Source organism: Felis catus, chromosome B1 (genome assembly GCF_018350175.1).
Source record: "Felis catus isolate Fca126 chromosome B1, F.catus_Fca126_mat1.0, whole genome shotgun sequence".
NCBI classification, from domain to species: Eukaryota; Metazoa; Chordata; class Mammalia; order Carnivora; family Felidae; genus Felis; species Felis catus.
The window spans coordinates 145,429,164-145,450,292 of NC_058371.1; the positions used below are offsets into that span (position 1 = coordinate 145,429,164).

At 42.1% G+C, this 21,129-nt stretch overlaps 1 protein-coding gene and 2 long non-coding RNA genes across 3 annotated transcripts; 2 read left to right on the plus strand and 1 right to left on the minus strand.

Annotated features, from left to right (window-relative positions):
* Positions 1-2,733: 2,733 nt before the first annotated feature.
* Positions 2,734-4,425, minus strand: LOC111560178 (growth-regulated alpha protein-like). Its single transcript, XM_045056225.1, has 4 exons — positions 4,229-4,425; positions 4,000-4,123; positions 3,808-3,891; positions 2,734-2,983 (listed from the first exon to the last, which is right to left on the minus strand). The coding sequence occupies exons 1-4, from the start codon at positions 4,314-4,316 to the stop codon at positions 2,974-2,976; spliced, it is 306 nt and encodes a 101-aa protein (XP_044912160.1). The 5' UTR covers positions 4,317-4,425; the 3' UTR covers positions 2,734-2,973.
* On the plus strand, positions 3,175-11,172 carry LOC123385041. Its single transcript, XR_006597011.1, has 2 exons — positions 3,175-3,380; positions 11,033-11,172. It is a non-coding gene; the product is annotated as an uncharacterized LOC123385041 (long non-coding RNA).
* Positions 11,173-11,677: 505 nt separating this feature from the next.
* LOC123385239 lies at positions 11,678-12,787 on the plus strand. Its single transcript, XR_006597434.1, has 2 exons — positions 11,678-11,843; positions 12,453-12,787. It is a non-coding gene; the product is annotated as an uncharacterized LOC123385239 (long non-coding RNA).
* Positions 12,788-21,129: the final 8,342 nt, after the last annotated feature.

Sequence of the window (21,129 nt, forward strand, 5' to 3'; positions counted from 1 at the left end):
TTTCCAATGTCCCTTGCCTTGGGGTGAGGGAGTAAATGTTAGCATTTGTGGAGCTTCAATAATGGCTTGCATTTACAGTAAAACTTTGGTTTGCGAGCATAATTCGTTCTGGAAACATGTGTGTAATCCAAGCACTTGTATATCAAAGCGAATTTCCCCATAAGAAATAATGGAAACGCAGATGATTCATTCCAAACCCAAAAATATTCATCTAAAAATGATTACGATACTGTAATATGATACAAAATAATAAAGAAAATACAAAATATGAAGAAAAATAAATTAACCTGCACTTACCTTTGAAAACCTTTGTGACTAGTGTGAGGGAGACAAGAGGGAGGAGGGTTATTGAGTAGGATGATTTTCACTATCACTAACAGGTGTTGACTACAGTACAGTATGAATCAACTCTTGTGCTATCTGTATTTAATGTGACTGGTGATACGACCGCTGAGGAAAGGGTCTCTATCTGGAAGCAGCCTGACCTAGAATGAAGCAGAGCATTCCTAAGCTTACTCTTATATGGAAAAGCAAAGGACTGTCCATAGGTGCTTTCAAGTGACAAAAAACACACTAGTGACAGTTGTGGGCACCTTCCAACGTTCCAAAAAATCACTGATTTCTGCCAAACACCGCAGCCTGAGACCGAGCATCCGAGCATGGAAGACCATCACCTACAATCCCACAGTGTGTGTGTGTGTGTGTGTGAGACAGAGAGAGAGAGAGAGGGAACCATTGTCTCAGTTGTGATCATGTGACATTTGGCATCGCGTACTACTCGTATTGCAAGACATGGCTCATTTATCAGGTTAATGTTTGCTCCTTTTGCGGAACACTTGCAGAACAAGTTACTCGCAATGCAACGTTTTACCTTATTTACTTCTGTACGATTCACAAATTTTCTTCCTTCTTATCTCAGCTCAACTAATAACACTGCAGTTACAAAGAGGTTACCATTTTTAACTTTATGAAAACAAAGCTCACACAGGTTGTTTCTTGCTACTCAGAATCCTCATTTACCCAGCTACTTGGGCAAAGCAGAATCTGATCTTAGGTATGGAGGCTGCCAGCCCTGCCTTCTGGCCTCTGCTGAAGACTTTTACCTAGGGCTCAGGATTTCCTGAATGAGTCTTGAGTCAGAGACAAGCACACCCCACACATTGACGAGCATTCTTCCTTTCCTGGTGTGGAGTGTGGTTTCAGATCATAGGCATCTTTCCTCTCTTTACGTACAAATCTTGTTTGTCTTGGAAACATCAAGTGCTTGGTGTCATCCTGGGGCAGTTGGATACCAACTTCCAGAGGGCTTTCTCAGGCTAAACAATCTATCAGGTTCCATAAAATTTGCACTAGGAAGGATGGGAACGAATATACTCAAACCTTAAAACTATTTGATAAATTGATATAAAGAATTGGAGTAACATTAAACTCAGTGGCAGATATATGTATATTTATTTATGTTTCTATTGAGATAGAGAACACCTGAGTGGGGGAGAGGGGGAAAGAGAGGGAGAGAGAGAGAGAGAGAGAGAGAGAGAGAGAGAGACTTAAGCAGGCTTTATGCTCAGGGTCAAACCCCATCCCACCACCCTGGGTTCATGACCTGAGTGCAATCAAGAGTTGGGATCTCAACCGACTGACCCACCCAGGCACCCCAGTGTCAGTTACTTATAAATGAAGGTTAGAAAATTGAACACAAATGTCAATTAGATCTTTTCATAGACAAAGTACTCAGCCATTCACTTTTTGTGCTTCTACTGGTGACCCAACTTATTTGAGGTTTGAAGAAAAAATTCACTTTACCGCCATTTCCCTGCCAGCTTCATTAAATTGTCAATAATTGTTTGAAGACTCATTTAGCAAAAGCAATTAAATGAGAGTCCTTGTTAAGATTGCTCTAAGAATGTAAATGCTTTTGAGGAGAGAAAATTGAGTAGTAAGGTAGAGAGGAGCTCTTTGTAACAAATGGCAATAAGTATCAGTGACTCTTGCACTGAGGGACAGAGGGAAACCCATACTTGGGAAAAGCATATTCCTGGGTAAATGAAACCCAAGCATATTCCTGGGTAAATGAAATGACAGCTATCATCAGATAAAGTCAAGCATAAATTATAGTTTGACTTATCTGTGTAGCAAATTGAATGCCCAGGAGGAAAAACAATTTTTAAAAAGGTCGAGAAATATTGCTGTAAATCATCAGATGATCCAGTAAAGATAGACTTTTGCCCCTAAATGAAACAAACATTTTTTTTTATTTTGAAATACTTTATTTTCAAGTTCTTTTCAAAAATAGCAATAAATATGTGAGCCTCTCTGTTATAAGACATAGAGAAACACTGCATATTTAACAATAAATAAGGCATTATGCCTTACAGGAAAGACATAAAATGTCCACAGGATATGTAGAACATTGTAGTTCCTAAAGCTTCAACATGAGAAATGTTGACCACATACTGTGACATCATTTCAATAAATAACAGCCATTCTTTTAAACAATTACAAAAATAGTTGTGCACATACATTCCCCAGCCTGATAACAACCTCACTCTCTACTTGGATGCCCCAGCCACTGTCACAGTGGCTGGTATGCTGTGGGTTCCTCAGAAGTATTAATTTAATGACTGGGAATATGTGCAAACCTTTACCTTCAAAGTAAATACAAATCAGGGTTGAACTAAGCTGGGTTTAACATAAAATAAACAATAAAAATAACGGCATAGTGCCGCAAAGAGATTCAGTCGCAGCCTATAATTACGTTGCATGTAAAATAGTGGCAGAGAATCTCTGAAAACCAGCCCACCAACAAATAAATAAATAAATAAATAGGAGGCTTCTCCTAAGAGACGCTCAAAACGTATGAGGCCCAATTCTGGTGGCACTGGGCGCTGACGATTCCACTTTTTCCTCTTTGATTCCTGTAAGGGCAAGGCCGGATTCAGGTGCAGCCACCAGTCTGCTTCCGCCTTCCTCTGGTCAGTTGGAGCTGCCCGATAATGAGAAAAATGTCATCCTTAGTACTGATCAGGAAAGCTGGCTGGCACAGCACCCCTCTCCTGTCGCAACCGTGACGTTCCAGAGTTTTCTGAAGCTAGTTTCCCCAGCCTGGCATCTAAAAGGCTACTGCCTACATTGTGTGGCAGAGACCTCTAAGCTCTTGGATGCTTTCATTTGGGAATGTAGGTGGAGCCTGTGGTCTGGGCTCAATTATTGGATACGAACAGCCACAATGTGTTTCTCTCTGTCACACTGGGCCTCCCTTCAGCCTCATAGCAACCCCATATGGTAGTTACTACTGTTTACTCTTTTCCTGGGCCTACAGAAGCTTTAGATTCATCATCATCATCGTCATCGTCATCATCCTTGGGTCACATGGCTGATAGGTGAGAGAATCCAGATTTGCTCCTAGTACAGTGTCACTACAAAGTGCCCGCTCTTCACCTCTAAGCTTTAGAGCCTATGTTGCACAACACTGAGGATTTTGCTTTGCAGACGTGAAGCCCAGAAGGAATGGGGGGGGGGATGCCTATGTTTCTTAACAGGCGGAAAGCTTTTTAATGTAACTGACCAACACCAATAACTGTAATAAAAGCAGGTTTACCCACATTCGTTTGAATGGGGAGAAAGGGCACTAGAAATATTCTTCCCGCAACAAAGCGGATGAATAACCTGAACAGCAAATTTAGTGTGAAACAGTTTTTCAGTCCTTCAGCGAAACCTAGGTTTCCTTGATCAAACTTCCCGGACGCATTTGCCAGGATCCGTGAGCAAGGATTCTAGCGGCACGCGTCAACAGAAAGCATAACTCACTTGCTTAGCATCTTTTCGATGATTCTCTTGACCATGGGGGCTTCGGGGTTGAGACAGGCTTCGTGTCCGTTCTTGAGAGTGGCTCTGCGGAGACAAGGCAGAATCCCCGTTGGCGGGAGGCCGGGCCGCGGGGTGGGGGGCGCGGGGACGGGGGGGACGGCCAGGACGGCTGCAGCGCGGGGCGTCACTTACATGACTTCAGTGTGGGCGCAGTGGGGGCCCGACTGCGTCACCTTGACGCTCTGGATGTTCTTGGGGTGAATGCCCTGCACGGTCTGCAGGCACTGGCAGCGCAGCTCGGTGACGACGGGCGCCCCTGCGGGGAGAGCAGGCCGGGTGAGCGGGCGGCCCCGGGGCGCGCACCCCTCCCCCACCCCCACTCGCACCCGCACCCCGTCCCCCCGCGGGCTCCGGGCCTCACCTGCGGCGCGCCGGGCGGCGGGGACCAGGAGCAGGAGCAGCAGCGCGGCGCCGAGGAGCCGGGGAGCGCGGGGCGCGGTGCGGGCCATGGGGCTCAGCTCGGGGAGTCGCGGCGGCGGTGGCTGGAGCTGGACGGCTGGCGGGAGTTCTGGCGGAGCGGACTCTGTGGCTCCCCGAGCCGGGAGAACGGCTTTTATCCCTGGTGGACTCGGCGCGGCGCGGCGCAGGGCGCAGTGGGGGGGCAGGGAAATTCCCGGCGCCCCGGGTCATTCCCGGGTGCGGAAGGTTCGCGCGGCCCCGCCCCCGGGGTGGAGGGGGACCCGCCCGCGGGTGCCGGCGACTCAGAGACCGTTGTCAGCCCCAATGCGCAAAGGGGGCGTGAGTGGCCACCCCGCGGAGGCTGCCACCGCGGGGGAGGGTGCGGCGACCGTGAGCGCCCAGGGATCCCCGGTCGCTGGGAGAGGAGCTGGGGACGGATCTGTGAGCCCCGGACAGTGGTGGCGCGGCAGTTTTGGAGGGAGAGTTCTGTCTCGTTAGTGATCAGATTTGGGGGAATTAAGGATAACGAGGGGGTACATTTGCTTGGCTCTCTACCTTCCGTCTCTGTATATTCTGTCTCTGAATTCCGTCTTGCACAGGTCCTACGCCTGAAAGGGATGCTGTCAAAAATACAGCCAGCGTCTCGGATTCCAGAGAAAAATGTTCAAACTGTTTCTCTTGTATATTCTCAAATCACACTTAGATGACCTCGGTTATGTTTTCCATTTGGTGGGAGTAAGAATCAGTGTCTAGAGTCGATTCCAATGTGGATTTCAGTGAAAGGAGAGGGCTGTAACATGACCTTTTTTTTTTTCTTCTTCTTTTGTATCCTGCTGAACTTCCTTGTAGTTTCCAAAATGTTGGAATTCCCTAAATCCCGGAAAATCTCTTTTTCCATGCATGAGGGGTTCAAATTTGAGCTATGGAATACAGGACCGGCCATCAATCTCAAGCTGCAGAGGGGCAAGTTGGCCAGGCTCCAGGAATTCGCTCGTTCTGGTCTTTCCGGGGACAAAGCAGCACATGGTCCCCAGTGAGCGGGTACCTGCTGTGTGGCACCCTCACATGAACCGCCACATCACACTCAAAACTCCGTCACACACAACCCCCAGGGCTGGTCTCCCTTTCCCTAGCAACCGTGACTTGGCTGTTTTCGGACTAGGAATTTCAGTCTCGGAAGCTGACACCTTTGCTATTTTTTCACCAGAAGTTTTAGAGAAATCTGACGAATTCAATATTAGGTAGAGAGGGTTTAAGTGTAATTCTCCAGGTTGGATTCAGACCTCTTGGAGACGTGGAATCCCATGCGGGAAGGGGGAACAAACAGGAATGACCTCTGGCCCAGAGATGGGTTTGTAGGAACAGGGCTCCCAGACTGCCCAGCTTAGTGGGTAAGAGCCTGCTCGCGGCAGCCGGCCACTGAGCCCTTAGCGAAACCACCTGTCACCTGCAAGTTGTTAAACATTTCTCTGTCCACACCAAGATAGTTGTGAGAAATGAGTCAACATTTGTGAGAGGTCGTGCAGATTAAACACTATATAAATGTTCATTAAGTGAGTGGAATAACTTTTCCCAGCATTGCCTAAACAGAAACTCAACCCGTTGTAAATCCTTCCATAAAGAAAAAAACAATTGTAATGGAAAGGTTCACTCCCCAATTTTTCTTTTCACATTTAAAATGTTCTGTATTAGTGGGAATGCAAGCTGGTGCAGCCACTCAGGAAAACAGTATGGAGGTTCCTCAAAAAACTAAAACTAGAACTACCCTACAACCCAGCAATTGCACTACTAGGCATTTATCCAAGGGATACAGGTGTGCTGTTTCGAAGGGACACATGAGCCCCCGTGTTTATAGCAGCACTATCAACAATAGCCAAAGTATGGAAAGAGCCCAAATGTCCATCGATGGATGAATGGATAAAGAGGTGGTGTGTATATATATATATATATATATATATATATACACACACACACACAATGGCATATTACTCAGCAATCAAAAAGAATGAAATCTTGCCATTTGCAACTACATGGGTATTATGCTAAGTGAAATTAGTCAGAGAAAGACAAATATCACATGACTTCACTCATATGAGGACTTTAGGAGACAAAACAGATGAACATAAGGGAAGGGAAACAAAAATAATATAAAAACAGGGAGGGGGACAAAACAGAAGAGACTCATAAATATGGAGAACAAACTGAGGGTTACTGGAGGGATTGTGGGGGGGGGGGGATGAACTAAATGGTTAAGGGGCCCTAAGGAATCTACTCCTGAAATCATTGTTGCACTATATGTTAACTAATTTGGATGTAAATTTAAAAAGATTAAAAAATAAAATTAAAAAAATAATAAAATAATAAAATAATAAACCACAAACACAGGACAAAGACAAACAAATAAAAAAAGATGAAATAATTTCAATTCATATGTAAAAATGAAAATGAGCATATTTGCCTTAAAAGACTAAAACAGAGATACCTGGCTACCTCAGTTGGAAGAGTATTGGACTCTTGATCTCAGAGCCTGAGCTCGAGCCCCAAGTTGAGGGTAGAGTTTACTTTTAAAAAATAAAAAGGAAAACCAACTACCACAAGAATAGACAAAGACAAGAACAGAACAAAAATTTCTTTCTCTTTTTTCTCTTCCTCTTCCTCCTCCTTTTTCTTCTTTTTAAATACTTACTTGTTGAATCTCTCCCTCTTGGGAAGAAATAGTTACTCTAACATGGCAATGAAAACGAAATCCATCAGATGTTGTAAACCATTTGTTTCCTACACACCCAAAACTCAAAGCTACACAGTTCTCCAAGTACTCGTGAACATTTTTCCTCATTAATTTTGCTCTAGTTTTTTAAAAAAAGTCATGAAAGTGTGAAATAGGGACAAATGCGGGAAAACAGAAGGTGTTGAGTGAATATAGAGTAAAACGAAGTTATATGCAGGGATCCTGTGCCATCATGAGAACTAAGAGTTTCCAGGAACTTTTGAAGGGGGAGCAATAGCCTATAGATGTTGCTTAGTTAATTGCATACTGTATTTCATTTGCTTTGAAGTACTACTAGTGAATGTAAAATTATCTGTACCCTTATAAATGAAAATATCTTGTCTATTGCAGATCAAAATATTTTAGCCCCTCCCCCCCCCCAAATGTTCTGTATGAGGCTTCCTGAAAGGAAGGCACAACTGTACTCTACTAGGAGATACACTTACCCAGGAGTTTTCAATTTTACTGTTGAAATCTACCACTGATTTAGTTTGTGGTCCTAGTTTCAATCACTTCATCTATAAAAAGGAGTTTGACTTAAAGACTCTTCACTGCATTTGTTGGAAAAGATGACTGTCTTTAAAGACATTGTAGCCTTTGTCGGTATGATCCTGACAGGAAAAACTAGGGAAATTGAAAGATCAAAATTTGTGTTAAGCAGTAAGAAGGGAGAACAAAAAATCCTGAAAGTTGTAAATATGAGACCAGCTTATGAGTAATTGAGTCTGTGTGGGTCTCCCCTCGTTATATATAAATTGTGTTCTGGGATTTGATGGGACACTGGCCAGTAATCCAAAAGCATTCTTTAAAACTTGAAAGGTGCATTGCTTTGTTTTCTACTTGTAAATGTAAGACAGCCTCATTTTATGAAGTTTATAAAATCAGAAAGTCATGAAGAGACTATTTTTTTCTATAATCTCTTAACTTTTGTTTGTTCTACAGAATAAACTTTAACAAAGTCACTGAAAATTTGAGTTTTTATTCAACAAACATAGTAGCTAATGAATAAGAGTCTACAGGATTCTGAGTAAATACGAAACAGACCACTTCCTTTATTTAGTTGCCACATACTATGGGTTAGTTACTAAGCCTCTGCACCTACTCCAAGGTGCAGCACATTTATTTTGTGCTTAATTGCAGGTGCTTTTCTAAGGGTTTTTACAAATATTGACTCATTCAATCTTCCAAACAACCCTGTGAAATAGATATTATTATGGGACTTTAAGGTTATGTTTATGGGGCTTTAAGTTTACAAATATAAAAACTAAAGTGAAGAGAGGTTAAGTAACTTTCCCAAAGTCACAGGATATTGAGTCTAGGACTCACACTCAGAGAGAATGGCTTTTAACCATAATGCTATGATAAAGATGCTCTGTGATACACGATTAAGAATTCCTAGAGAGGAGTGATTTAACAACAACAACAACAACAACAACAACAACAACAACAACAAAAAACCCAGAAAAACAAAAAACAAAAACAAAAACAACAAAAAAAACACTGTTATCCCCCTAGTTGAGTGGTTCAAATTTAATATTTTAAACTGTGAGCACAGCAAAATAATCATACATCCTGCATGGTTTTGTTTCACTAATAGCATAATTCTCTCCTGTTATAACCTGTTCATATACGTTGTTACATTTTCTTAAATTGTCCAATTCCGAAAACCAAGTAATTTGACCGTGGAGAAATCTGGTAAACCTCCCCTTAACTAAAGGATAAAGGTTAATGGCGTCACTCGGTATTAAGTGGATATCATGTACCTCCTGATATGATATGATGAAAAGGGCACTTCAGCTCTTTGGTACTTTCCCCCAGAGTTTGTAACTCTATCTAGCCATGAGAAAACATCCTTTAAACCTAAATTGAGGAATATTAAATAGCTGACTAGAACTCTTCAAAAACGTCAAAGTCATGACAAATAAGGAAAGACTCAGAGACTGTCACAATTCAGAGGGAAGTGGGGGACATAACTCACTGAGGGTGGCATCCTGGGTTGGGTCCCGGAGCAGAAAGTGGACAATAAGTGGAAAATATGGTGAAGTCCAATCAAGTCTGGAGTTTTCATTAATAGTAGTAATAATGTGCCATGTCGCCCGGGTGGTTCTGTCGGTTAAGCGTCCAACTTCGGCTCGGGTCATGATCTGCAAGTTCGTGGGTTTGAGCCCCTCGAAGGGCTCTGTGCTGACAGCTCAGAGCTGGAGCCTGCTTTGGATTCTGTGTCTCCCTCTCTCTCTGCCCCTCCCCCACTCACGCTCTCTCTCTCTTTCTCTCTCTCTCTCACAAATGAATAAACTTAAAATAATAATAATAATAATAATGTGCCAATTTTGGTTTCTTAAGCTTTGGCAAATGTTCCCTGTTAATGTCAAGTGTTTGCAACCCGGGAAACTGAGTGAAGGGTGCACAGAAACTGTACTATTTTTACAAATTTTGTGAACTTAAAATAAAAAGATCATTTTTTTAAAAAGTTTGTTCTCTGTATCAATTTCGAACACCACCAAAATGAAATCAGTGGACATGCATGCTTTACTGGTAGCTTCTTAAAGAAAAGTGAATGTTTGTTGAGTTCGTATTTGCTCAGGTATGAAAATCTGAAATATCTGCTACCCCAGTTTGAACACTTCATCATGTTTTATAGGCTCAAATAGTTGGGCTTCAGCACAAGTCATACTGTACAAATCTCTCAACTTCATGTAAATAATAAAAAAAGAAACAACAAAGGGGGTGCCTGGGTGGCTCAGTCAGTTGGGCGTCCTTCCAAATTCAGCTCAGCTCATGATTTCAAGTCTCGTGAGTTTGGACTCTGTGCTGACAGCTTAGAGCCTGGAGCCTGCTTCAGATTCTGTGTCTTCCTCTTTCTCTGATCCTCACCAGCTCACACTCTGTCTCTGTCTCTGTCTCTGTCTCTGTCTCTGTCTCTCTCTGTCTCTCTATCCCTCTCTCTCAAAAATAAACACTTAAAAAAAATTTTTTTAAAAACAGAAAAAGAAAAACAGAAAGTGTTTTTGCTGTAATGATCTCCAGACCGACCTAAAACTGACGTAAATGAGGGTGTTCAGGGACATCAGAAACTCCAATTTATCTACAGAAGCTGCCAAAACAAACAAACAAACAAAAGTAGAAGTAAATGGAGCATGTCAAGAAGCAGCGAACACTTGTGGCTTGTGCAGAATTAAACTTCCAGGAACTATTTAATGTCGCTTGTTCTTGAAAGTGAGGTAAAAAGGAAAAGGTTCCTTTTTGGTTGTTATTTTTTCTGTAATATGCCACTTAAATCCATGAAATCTTTCTCAACCAAAATGCAGAAATATTTATAAGCACAGGACTGCTACGGCCAACTACAAGGAACAAATCCATTCTCTTGTTTGACCGTGTCCTTCTCTGAGACAATTACTTCCGCAAGAGTTAAACATCAAGGTTTTATGCACATTCGTTTTTTTTAAGTTTATTTTGAGAGAGACTGACAGAGTGAGTGCGGGAGGAGCAGGGAGAGATGGGGAGAGAGAATCTCAACCAGGCAGGGAGGAGGGGGGCGCGGTTGGTGGGTTCTGGAACTCATGAACCTTGAGATGATGACCTGAGCTGAAACCAAGAGCTGGATGCTTAACCAACTGAGCCACTCAGGTGCCCCTTTGTGCACATTGCTTTAAACCGGTACAAGCAAGACTCTTAAGAAATGGAAGAGTCTTTTTCCAAAAATGGATGCTTTGGTGGTTAAATTCCGTTTGCCCCCAGTACTTCTTATCAATCTTTCGGAATCAACAATTAGTAAAATCTAAGATGTTACATCATCTAGGCCCACTGTTTTACCCTGGTAAACGCACGCAACCAGCTGCGTGCAGGTATATATTTACAAGTCCTCGCCATAGCTGCGCCAGACGCCTTTTTGCCACAAAGTTTCTCTGTCATTGCTGTAATCTCTTACATTGCTGAAAATCTCTTGCCAATTTGGGACAGGATGCAACGATAAATATTTCCTCCTTTTTCATGGTTTAGGCAGATACTGTACATGACTTCTCACAAGATCTCCAGGAGGACTGAACCCAGATGCCTACGCTCTGTTTCACTCTTCCCAGTTCTCCCGTCCCAGCCTTGGGAACATTTCCTCGAATAAATCTGCCTGAATGGCGAGCTGATGACTCAGGTTCTGCTTTGGGGGCGGCGGGGGGCAGGTGGGCACCCAGGCTGAGACACTGCTGCCCATGCTGATTGGCAAGCAGGAAAGGGCATAGCTTGCCTAAAATGATCTCTTCTGATGTAATAATTCTGGCTCTGAGGGGAGAAGAGTGACCATGTCTGAACATGGTGTTAAATTCCTGGATCCATCCACCGCACGGGCCAAAGGCATTAGTGTGTACCAGGAATCGGGCCAACCTCTCTATTCAGTCTCCTCAGATACGGCGTGTTGGGCTCCTCTTTCTCTTTTCCCTGGTAACACACCCTAGTTTCATCTGCTCTCAATCCATGAAGTTCAGGGGATGACCCATTTCTCAGTTCCTTCCTGTTGGGGCCCACCCTCAAGCCCTGCTGATTGACTCAGAGATGGGCAAGTCACCTAAGCCCTTTCAAATGAGAAGCAATCCTTAGAATTTTTGTTGAAATAATTGAAAAAGAAGTCCTTAATTCTTCCTAGGGCTGCTAAACTGGCAACATGGGACCCAGAGGTGAGCCAGTGCTTGGGGAGAGTCTGCCTGAGAATGAAACTGGCCCGGAGGAAAGCACATGACATGGGAGAAGATTACAAAGGACGTTGTTTGGGCACCCATGGCCTCTAGGTGGCTCTGATTTATTTGTGGATGCTATCTATGTAAGCCAACATTCACTTCTTGCCTACCTGCTTCCTTCCTTCCTTCCTTCCATCCTTCCTTCCTTCCTTCCTTCCTCTCTCTTTCTCTCTTTCTTTCTTTCACACCATTTAAATTAGGTATCTGTCTCTTGCTAGTCTGGCTTAACACCATTCATCTGTCATATTTCTGCTAGAGATAACTTGCCAACACAAGTAGTTCTATTTACTCTATGTTTAACCCACTTATCCATTTATTCCTTCAACATTTACCTACCACTTATAAGCTAAGGAATAAATCAGGCTTCATAGAGGGAAAAAGATATTCTCTGTCACTACCAAACTCACAGTCTATAGAAGGAAGACAAAAAGATAAGGAGTTGCCTGGAAGTCCACGATACATGGCGATGCACAGAACTTTTATAGACACTCAGAGGAGGGGGGGGGGCGGCTCTGATTCCCTTTCTTGGAAGGGTGGAAGCTATCAGAGAAAACATTCTGGAGGAGGGTGCTACCTAAGGTGAGTGGGTAGGGGACCCATTCCAGAAACAGAGGACCAAATAAGCAAAGACATGGAAGCTGGAAGCAGTGTGGTATGACATGACTACAAAAATAAGCATTTTATTTTTTTAGGTTGGAGTTTAACATTGAAGCAGGAAGTGCAGAGAGATAGAACAGGAATTTAGGCCCGGCCCAGAAGTGTCTGCTTGTCACTCAAGAACCATTCAAATGTCACTTCCATCAGAAAGTTCATAACGCTGTCCAACGGATTATCTTGGCCCTTGGATACAGATCGTGTTGTTGGGAACCACTGGTTTACCTACTCCTATGTTGGATTATGTATTCTGCAAAGAAGCTATCATATCTCATGTCTCTTTGCATCCCATCTCCAGTATGAGTGTGGTTCATATAAAGTATTTGACAAACGTTTGTTGAAACAATGCATGAATAAATGGTTTCAGGCCACTGTTTTATGTAACCAATGTGTCCTGACATTGGGACATCAGGGAACCATCTTTGAAGGATTGCCAACAGTTTAGATTTCCTTACTTTTGCCTCTTTTGACACTCAGCATCTGAGTAAAACCTTTCTGGGGACATGGGTGAACCCAGATGGGCCAGAATTTGAATTACAGTGTAAGAATTGAAGAGTATCTTATCTGGGGGAGCCAGAGAAATGAGTCTGAACCAAATTCTCTAGAAAATTCTGAGGCCATGGTCTGCCAACATGTCCAAAAAACACAGGTAGGACCTACAAATATATTCAAAGCCAGAGCACCTGAACCATGTCAGGAATTAAGCAAAGGAGGTCCAGGTTGACTGCCACGTATGGAGTTGGAATGTGTTTGACCTTTATAGACCATCTGCTTCATGATAGATGGGCAGGTCCGTTTAATTAAAGGTACAAGATCTGGGCAGAAAGTGAATGGATAATTGCTATTTACCTCATGTATTTTTTTTTGATCCATCTATGTGTGCTAGGCACAGTGATAGTTATAGTAGGAGATATGACATTGGATGAAGTCAGTTTCTAACATAAATTTATTTATCCTGTCTGCTCTCTTCTGCAATGTAAGATCACTCATTTTTCTGTTGCTGACATGATCATCTGATGATATGATTGGTCTACAAATACTTAAAACCATTCAGTAAACACTGAGAACCATTTGATACATTAGTTTTTGCCAGGTTTTTTGAGGTTTATTGGTTCTTAAAATGTTTTTATAAATTGCTTTTTGTCTCCATTTTCTTAAAATTGTTTCCTGAACTTTCCAGAAGCGGTGCTCAGTAAATGAATGACATCATGATCATATAGTGTAACAGGAAGAAATACAGGATTGCCAAAATTGCAAAACAATAAGGAAGTGAAAAAAGTTTTCTTAGAAATAATCACACAAGGAATTTGTTTGGGAGATGAAAACACCATCATGACATTATGGTATTATGAAAACAAAATTTAGGAAGTCAAAAGATGAATGTATAAAGCATAAAAAACAAAACTGCACGCATGGCATAAAGATACAGATTTCAACTAGGAAATGTATGAATCATCATAAAAACTAGATATTGAGCATGCCGTCCACAGTATTTTCCAATATTCACTATCTACAATATTCCAGTATTCATTATCTAACATTTTTTGGCCCGAAATATTTTGTTTTTATCTTTTCTTTCTAGGCTCTGTCCACATACTCGGGTAATCTGGGAGACAGGGGATTCTGAATAATAGTTCTTTCAAAGGGGTCGTTCGGCTGATGTGTGACTGGGCTAGTTCATTGATTGACACTCCCGAAGTAGTTGAGGATGTTAAAGAAATATGAGATCCAGTTAAATATGGTGGGAATTATGGTAGAAGTGGAGAAAGGATGGCTTGGTTGTGTGTACTTTAATTATGTGTATGTTACACATCGGCTGTGAATATCTGCAGTCAAATCATGTGTAATGAGTACGGTTTATAGCATCTCTGTGTGATGGAAGGGTGCGGTTGGACAGATGAGGGGGGCAGATTTCCTGATAGCTATAGATGTGGCTCTAACTAAAAAATCATACCAAGGCACCTGGGTGGCTCAGTAAGTTAAGCGTCTGACTTCGGCCCAGGTCATGTTGGTTGAGCGTGCGTTCGAGCCCCTGTCGGGCTCTGTGCTGACAGCTCAGAGTCTGGAGCCTGCTTCAGATTCTGTGTCTCCCTGTCTCTGCCCCCGCCCTGCTCATGCTCTGTCTCTCTCTATCTCAAAAATAAATAAACATTAAAAATTTTTTAAAAATCATGCAAATCATCAATAGGGTAAATGGCATGAATGTGTTATAATGTCTATGAATGACTGGGCGAAATCTCTGAGCCTCACAAAGTCAGGTGTGGGAAAACAGAGTCTTTAATGTTGAACCCACTTTCTCTTGGCAAGATGCCTTATCCAGCACCCCACTGCACCTCTGTGTCATAGCACTAACTGCATTCCTGTTTCCATGTAGTTAATAAATATAAACCAACATTTCTTTAGCATCTACTCTGCTAGGCATTTTTCTGGAAGAGAGAATGAAGAGACGGCAAGATCCTTATTCCCTGATCTAAAAGAAGGAGCAGATAAATAATTGCAATGGAGTCTAATCATTTTTCTATTGATGAGATGGATAAACTGCTTTATTGCCTTTTTTTCCCACTGATCCCATCTTCATCCTTAGAATTACTGCAACAAGAAAACTGATTCTCCCACACAGCTGATAAGAGCTGACTCCTCCAACTCTGCTTTCAAGTTTTACTATCTCTTATGGCAACACTGGCTAATAAGAGCCTAACGCCCACGTGTCTGCTTCAGCAAAGAGATAAACATTTCACAAGGTTACAGCCAAAGTTCCTTTCTTCTGCTTGTTTTCTTTACTAAGTAAATAGTTTCGCCAGGCTCCCAATCACCAGATCTCCTGAATATTTTATAATCTTATACTTTTATAATTTTAGAATCTTATATGCTGGTTGATAAGCATTGTGGTTTTGTTATTTGATTTTCTTTTAGCTGTTACCATGAATGGAAAATACAACTTGTATCTGTCATGTTAAACTTTTTAATTTATTTTTATTTTTTTTTAATATTTACTTATTTTTGAGAGACACAGACAGAACACAAGTGGAGGAGGGACAGAGAGAGATGGGGACATAGAATCCGAAGCAGGCTCCAGGCTCTGAGCTGTCAGCACAGAGCCCAACGTGGGGCTCGAACTCATGAGCCGTGAGATCATGACCTGAGCCCAAGTTGGACGCTTAACCGACAGAGCCACCCTGGTACCCCTGTCATGTTAAACTTTTTTCTAATCTACAGTCGTCCCCGTTTATCCACAGGGGGTATGTTCTAAGCCCCCCAGTGGCTGTCTGAAACCATGGAGGGTACTGAACCCTATATATGCCGTTTTCTCCTATACATACATAACTATGATAAAGTTTAACTTATAAATCTAGCACAGTAAGAGATTAACAACAATAATGAAATAGAACAATCACTAACAATATATTGCAAGAAAAGTTATCTGAATGTGGTCTCTCGAAATATTGCATTGTATTCATCCTGCTTCTTGTGATGATGTGAGATGATAAAATGCCTGCATAATGAGATGAAGTGAGGTGAATGACATAGGCATTGTGATACAGCATTGGGCTACTATTGGCCTTCTGCCCAAAAGTCAGGAGAACCACCTGCTTTCACAGTTTTCAGACCACGGGTGACAGTGGGTAATTGAAACCAAGGAACACAAAACCACAGAAAGGGATGACTGCTCTAGTTATCTGCACCCAAACTTTGAGTTGTGGTTCTGTGCAGGGAAAGTTCTGGCTTGTTGGACATGTTCTTAATGGTTCCTTGTAAAAGTCAAGGATGTGGCCACTACTGCTTGGAAAAGATATGTGCTTTGAAAGCAAAACCCCAAGAAAAAGGGAAGAGTAACTTTTACTCATTAGATCCCAATTCTGAGTCAGACCCCTGATGGCTCCCCCTTGTAAGTGACACTTACCTTTCCCAGTTCCCTGTGAGGTGGATATTACTGCCTTTGTTTTTCAGATGAGAAAACTGAGAGACCCAGGTCACACAGTGACACAAAACTCTGTAGTCAAGATTGTCTTATACAAAATCCCACTGGGCCAAATAAAGCCAGCGACTTCAAGGATAAGGAAAAGAACTGTAGGCAAAGGAGAAATAGGTATCAAACCACCAATTAAATTCACCGAATGTGTTTACTTTTTCCCAGCCCCCCTAGGAAGTAAGGTATTTTCTGCTCTCAGTTTATTTTACATTAGGGACCAAACCAGGATGCGCAAGGCTGACGCTCAATGGGGAGTGAGTATAAGGAAGAGCCCCAAGCTGAAAAAGACAGAAAATCTCAACAATCCAGACAGTTGCCTCTCTGGCCTTACATCTTCCCCTCGAAATCTGATCCTCATGGGGTTCCCAGAGACACCAGCCCCAGGTCAGCCCTCGAGAATGAGAGCAAAAGCAGACCACAGGCAAGGAGAGTTAACTCTCCAGCTGGCCCTGAGCTTCCCATCCCTCTCCAAGTATCTTGAGAAGCATTAATTAGCGTATGGACTCCAACACGAAATGGTAAAACTTGAGTCTTTAACCAAAGAACTAGAGCAATATTTTATTTATTCATTCATTCATTCATTCATTCATTTTATAACAATGTTTTAAAACGACAAGTTATGATACATTAATGGGTTGTGAAATACTTCACAAGCTTGTCGCCAAATGTCTCAAAAATGGATAAAGGAGGATAGTATAGAAAACGAAACATCAAACACATTGTACAAAGCAAATGTAAGTATTGTATTGTGAACTTGTGTTAGGGGTATGTGTATGTGTGTAAATACATAAACACACACACAGTGGATACATACATACACAATATTTATAAATATGTAAGTGAATGCTTAATCTCCTGAGTTTGACACCTTTCTGTGACCAAGGAAAAACTTATTTTATTACCCCAGGACTTGGTTTCTTCCATGTAAAATTGAGATAGGAACCCTCCCTAACAATAAAGTAATTCCCATTTCCTTATAATTGTGTGCCGTGAGAATTTATTGAAAATTAGCAGTTCACCTTGCAACCAATATCCAATAACTAATATTTTGGAAAAAAAAAAACAGGGTAGTTTTGAGTGGCAAAATTACAGTTGTTTAAAAATTTTTCCTTATAGTTTCCACTATGTTTTCTACGTTATCCGTAACGAGCATGTGTTCATTGTTTTTTATAAGAAAAAATATGGATGTATCTTTTAAAACAACTAAACCCTCAGTGCTCCATGTACTGAAAAGGAAACTGTGGTGGTTTTTTGTTTTTTTTTTTTTTTCTTACCACAAAGGCCTTCAAAGGGAAAAAAAACAATACATTTAAAACTGCAGAGCAACTTTCAAGAGCAAAATATCTTTTGGTGGTTTTGGTTTGGTTTTGTTGATAAGGTCCATGACTGTGCAGTAAGTGTATAGTTTGTATATTTTCTGCAGGAAAAAAAAAAAAAAGTTTGAGTACATTGAATCCTTATCATTCCGTAAATATTTCAACAGCGGGAGCTACAGCAAACAAATTGCTGCCTGAATAGGAAAGTTTTTTCCCAACACCATTGCTGATAAAGGCGGCCACTTGAAAGTGTTCTCTGGCAATTTCGAAGGAAGGATTTGCAAGGCCTCTGCATGGGTTGACTTTGCAAAATTTGTTTTAGTCCTTTGAGTCCCACTTACTGACTCTAACTAAGTACACCGTTGGAGGCAACCCATAAAAGGAAAAGAAGCAAAAACAAAACAAAACAAAACAGGATCTTACCTCCCATACCTCCCATACTCCATTTACAGTATTTTCTCTCTCAAAGTTCATTTGACTTAAGGAACTTAGATTTATATTGCAACGATATCTTGCTGCTTACCACCAAGAATCCGTCTGTTAAATGCCTCAGTCTACACTCTGGACTGACGGGGATGGTACACTGAAAGCAATATTCAGAGCAACAATAATCATTATAGTTGCTGATTTTTTTTAATGTTTATTTATTTTTGAGAGAGAGCAAGCCAGTTGGGGAGGGGCAGAGACAGAGGGCGACAGAGGATACAAAGTGGACTCTGCACGTACAGCAGAGAGCCTGACAATGCGGGGCTTGAACTCACAAACCGCAGATCGTGACCTAAGCAGAAGTCAGACGCTCAACCGACTGAGCCATGCAGGCATCCTGATATAGTTGCTAATTTGTTTTTAATTTTTTTTTAATGTTTATTCATTTTTGAGAGACAGAGAGAGACAGAGCATGAGTGGGGAAGGGGCAGAGAGAGGGAGACACAGAATCTGAAACAGGCTCCAGGCTCTGAGCTGTCAGCACAGAGGCCGTCGCAGGGCTCGAACTCGTCAACTGCGAGATCTGGACCTGAGCCGAAGTCGGACGCTCAACCGACTGAGCCACCCAGGCGCCCCTATAGTTGCTAATTTTTAAGTACAGCCTTAGCAGGAGGAACTGCATTGGGTGCTTTGCCCACATCATCTGTTTGATCCCCACGGTCATCTATGAAGTAGACACTCATACTATTCTCACTCCACAGATGAGGAAACTCAGGCAAAGCTCTGGCAAAGCATTGGGTGCCAGGCTGAGGCTTTACACCTTGAAGGTTTTATGCAAAAAAGTATCTGTATTTTGGAAAGCTAATCCAGGTGGCTTGAGTGAGTTGGGCTGAAGGTAAAAACACCAGATGGGTGAAAACTTGTTGGAAGACCATCGTTCGTTCCCCATAGACACCTCGGCTCTGCAGAATCATAGACTGCCCTCCGGTCGTGCTGAGGAGTTACTGGTCTTACGTCTTTCTACTTATTTTTCATCTTGTGGCGGTTCCATTCTTCCCTTTGCCTCCAGCAAATTCCTACTCCACCTCCAAGCGCTATGCGTGGACAGTCCCTCCAGAGAGACGTAGCTAAGAGGTCAATGGCCTGTGTGAATGGCAGCGTAGAGGGATTTGGGCATCAGAAGCATCTGCTCAGCCTCTAACAAGCTGTGGCTTTGGGACATTTCTTACGTTTCCAAGACTTACCTCAATTCTGCAGTGGGAATAATAGTACATAACACGAGAAGGGGGTGCGGAAATTTGGATGACACTCTCAAACTTCTAAAGCCTCTATAAATAGAGTTTACTTAAGTCGTTTGTCATCTCAGAGGCCCTCCCCACACCCAAGGAGAATGAATTGTACCAGTCTCCTTTTTCTGTTAGCCGTCCAATCCTACCTCTACATATTGTTGTATTAGGTTGAAATGACGTTAAGTCACAAGCAAGGGTCTGTAGTTTTCTCCTGCCTCCACTAGATTCTACCTCCTTGCCCATGAATGGTTGGCTGAACAGCACTATTCTTTCCCAGAGACTTCCATGCCTTAATTCCTGGAATGTGTGAAAATGTTACTTTATATGGAAAAAAAAAAAAAAAAGAGTTTGCAGATGTGTTAAGGGTCTTGAGAGGAGATTATCCTGGACTCTCCGAATGGGCCCAATGTAATCACAGGTGTTTTGTTTTGTTTTGTTTTGTTTTGTTTTGTTTTGTTTTGTTTTGTTTAGAGAGACAAGCAGGGTATAAGAAGTGTCAGAGAGGAAATGTGACAACAGAAACAGAGGTTGGAGGGATGTAGTTTGGAGATGAAGGAAGAGACCATGCAGCACAGCACTACAGGTGGTCTCTAGAAGCTAAGAAAGGTAAGGGAACGGATTATGCCCTAGAGCCTGTAGAAGGAAAGCAGCTCTGAGGACACCCTGAGTTTAGCCTGTGAGCCCCAAATTGGGCTTCGGACTCCCAGGACCGTAAGATAATACATGTGTATTGTTTAAGCCATTGTGTTCATGGTACTTTGGTACAGAAGCAATAGGTAACTAACACGCCTATCTGGAAGCACCCTCCTTCCTCCCCAAGATGTAGTGGTGTCTTCCCGAAACGTGAAACATGTACAATCTTGCACCTCTCAATTTTCCACAGCTGTTTAACATACATTCGTGATTTCTCCAATGTCAAGGGATTCATGGAACAGTGGTAGGCTGCAAAGAAAGTTTTACCGAACGTGAGAATACCAAGGAGAACATCTGTTCAAGACATTTGCAGGCTTACAGGAGCATTCACAGCATATTAATGGGGTGTAGCGAAACCCAATTCTGTAGGTTTGACAAATGTGGGATTCACTAAAGGTAGTTATGTGGGTATCAGAACTATTTTTAACATTTCGCCTTGGTGACATGTCCACATTATCAAAGCACCAATAAAGAGTGAAATAGTTTAATGTAATTCTCTGGAAAGTATAAATATATTTCCACTAAGTAGTAGAGAATCCTAGTTTCATTTGTATTATTTTTTCTAATTCTTAAGTTGAATATAAATCTTTACAATTTTTTTTTAGTGTGCATTTATTTCTGAGACAGAGAGAGACAGAGCATGAGAGGGGGAAGGGCAGAGAGAGGGAGACACAGAATCCAAAACAGGCTCCAGGCTCTGAGCTGTCAGCACAGAGCCTGATGTGGAGCTCAAACTCACAAACCGTTTGATTATGACCTGAGCCGAAGTCGGTCGCTCAACCAACTGAACCACCCAGGCACCCCGGTTGAGTATAAATTTTAAGGGCATAAAAGCAGAGCCTTATTTATTTATTCATTTATTTCTTATTTATTTATTTATTTATTTATTTAAAAAAGCCTGTGACGTTTCAGTGTGATTAATATTTACTGGCAAAGCTAATTATAACAATATGTAAATAAAGTAATGCAATCACGTAAATATGCAAATATATATCAGTGGACGTGTCACACTAAATGAACC

What these genes read in the sequence shown, in the direction of transcription:
- LOC111560178 (XM_045056225.1), bottom strand. Translation starts at nt 4,316, where the DNA reads ATGGCCCGCACCGCGCCCCGCGCTCCCCGGCTCCTCGGCGCCGCGCTG. An exon ending in CGCCGCCCGGCGCGCCGCAG is followed by an intron (nt 4,124 to 4,228) that starts GTGAGGCCCGGA and finishes CTCTCCCCGCAG; the next exon opens with GGGCGCCCGTCGTCACCGAG. An exon ending in TGCGCCCACACTGAAGTCAT is followed by an intron (nt 3,892 to 3,999) that starts GTAAGTGACGCC and finishes TTGTCTCCGCAG; the next exon opens with AGCCACTCTCAAGAACGGAC.